The 2,277-nt window shown below is 39.1% G+C and overlaps 1 protein-coding gene across 1 annotated transcript in view; it reads left to right on the top strand. All coding sequences in view use genetic code 11, as the record gives it.

The window, feature by feature from the left end:
- Positions 1-2,277, top strand: part of EGR_05031 (hypothetical protein) — a gene marked incomplete at both ends in the record, with an annotated part of 9,364 nt that overhangs the window by 2,689 nt on the left and 4,398 nt on the right. Inside the window, one exon of the mRNA XM_024494280.1 lies at positions 1,011-1,056. Within this exon, the coding sequence (XP_024351374.1) occupies positions 1,011-1,056 (46 nt within the window). The remainder of the gene's footprint in view (positions 1-1,010; positions 1,057-2,277) is intronic.

The raw sequence follows: 2,277 nt of genomic DNA, 5'->3' as shown, positions 1-2,277 counted from the left end.
GACCCCTGCACCGTGCCAGAAGCCCCAGTCCTTCCTATCTGTCGAATATATGTATTCCACCTGAGTATCGCGTCTTCATTCGTCTTCAGAAAAGTCTTGGAGCTCTACATCTATGTTTACGAAGCTATTGGATGAAGCATATTCGCGAGCAGATGTGATACTTGCCTGACTAGCAGACAGGGTCTTGAGAACATGTCTGATCTTACACGACCCATATTTATTGCATCCTTATAAGTAACCTGATAGAATTTATCCAACTAAGGAAGCTAGGCCGTACTTGTCATCATTGACATCTATTAGCGTGCTACAAAACGGAGTAAAATTTGCGACAAATTCTGTGTAATCTCATCAAGCATACGTCATTGCAAGCAAAAATTTCCATGTAGAGTTGTTCTACCCTCAATTAAGCGTAAGGATTGCAAACTTTCGATTTTATAGTTGATTTTATGGAGAGAGAAAATAGAGTAACCCCTGTTTAAAACACGAGGTTGTGCTCAGTTTGGCACTTTTTTCTATATAAAGTGGTCTCATTCCATAGAACAAGTAAATGCCGAATTTATGCATATACATACATATATACGGCTTCCATTTCGACGGTAACAGTCAGTTTCTGACATCCCTCCCATGGTTAAATAATTTAAGAGAGAAAACTAAAGTTCTGTGAATGGGGGAAGTAATTTTGAAAAGAATGAGCAACGCTCCCCCAAGTGAAGTCAGTTGTCGAGGCATGTGCTCTCAATGAAGACCTTGGCGGCCACCTTCAGGTGGAAGTAGCGCAGGAAGAGGGGCGATCGCTTGCACATCTCGTAGGCGGTGCTCAATTTATTTATCCCATCAATGAGCAAGTCAATGCGGCTTTGCAATTCACTATTTTTCTCTCTCAATTTCTCCGTTTCTCGTGCCAGTTGCTCTGTTGTCAAGGCTACAAGCAAATAGTTGAATATTTGTTAAGCCAAGTGGTCGTTAAGCTTATCTCAAGCAAACAAACGAACGCTTTTTTTATTTAGAAGAATGGGAATGCCCTATCTCTTAATTAAACCGAAATTACAACCTAAGGTATTTTAACGTCAGGAAGTAAAGAAAGAAAAGAAGACTCGTGCAAATGCGACGCCAGAATAGGTAAAAGTTTAAATGGTACTAAAATAGTAGCTCAGGAATGATTTCGTTAATAAAGTAAAGTAAATAAAATTTAACTTATTTGTTTGTTAGTAGGGAATTTCAAACTTTCGGCCTTGGGCTGTGTCAGCTCTGGGGAGTTAATTTAACTCTAAGTCTTGGACGAACCTGATGGACGTGGGTAAGCAGCTTTCAAGTATGCAGAAGTATCTCGTTGAATTTGTGGTAGAGCGGACTCTGTTGTTCAAAAGAGGCTTGCATGATTCGTTTCTGCTAATAAGACACTTTTGGGTAAATGCATAGCGTTGATTGAGACCCTTGATCATTCAATTAGATGAATTAAGGGCTAACCGTCTACATTAACCTTTGATAACGTATGATATGAATAATGCAGCAAGTAGTTAATGGCCACCTCAGTTGCCAAGGTCATGGAGCAGACTGAACAAGGGGGTTTTATCCCACATGCATTAATAGATGACAATGGGTCTAAAAGGCAAACAGTTTTTCTTCATAACCTCGGCGTACTTTGCAAAAACGCATAATTGTTTGTTGGCCTTTGTGTCCCTTAAGCAAAACAACACAACTTTGGTTTCCCTTAAGTCATCCCCCTACCCATCCTCTTGTCTAAAAGGTGCACCACCTCATCCCCAGGTGCTTTGTTATCAGCGGAGAGACGCTGATAACCTGATAGATCGAGACGCCAATTTCTTGGACGAGCACGATGCTTTAAGAAGCTTTTTGCAACACACCGTAAAAAACAAATTGGTGTCCTTACCAAGGATAATCAGATTGCCATTTTTCAAGGCATACGCTCAAAAATTCGCTTAGTTCCTTTTATCCACACGAAAGTCTTCAGCTTCTGATTAGGCAGATTTGGAGCAATAAAGACATGCGATTTCGTTCCATAGTTAATAATTAGTAGAAGAGTTTTTATGTTATAAAAGAAAATATTTTCCCTAACCTATAAAAGAAATCCATGAATACTATGCAATATCTTGCGTATATTACTATTTATTGCATGATAGTTTGTAAGAACAAATAAGTAGTGGAAGGGACCAAAAGCAAACAAAGGTACTGCGAGGCAAATGGTAAATATAGTATAACAGGTTACAGGAAGTTTAAAATCTACTCTTAGTAAAAAAACAGAAGGAATTGTCGTAT

This window comes from Echinococcus granulosus (genome assembly GCF_000524195.1).
Source record: "Echinococcus granulosus chromosome Unknown EG_S00034, whole genome shotgun sequence".
Classification (NCBI taxonomy): domain Eukaryota; kingdom Metazoa; phylum Platyhelminthes; class Cestoda; order Cyclophyllidea; family Taeniidae; genus Echinococcus; species Echinococcus granulosus.
Note: the sequence above shows the minus strand (reverse complement) of the source record. Positions and strands in the feature narration are given on the sequence as shown.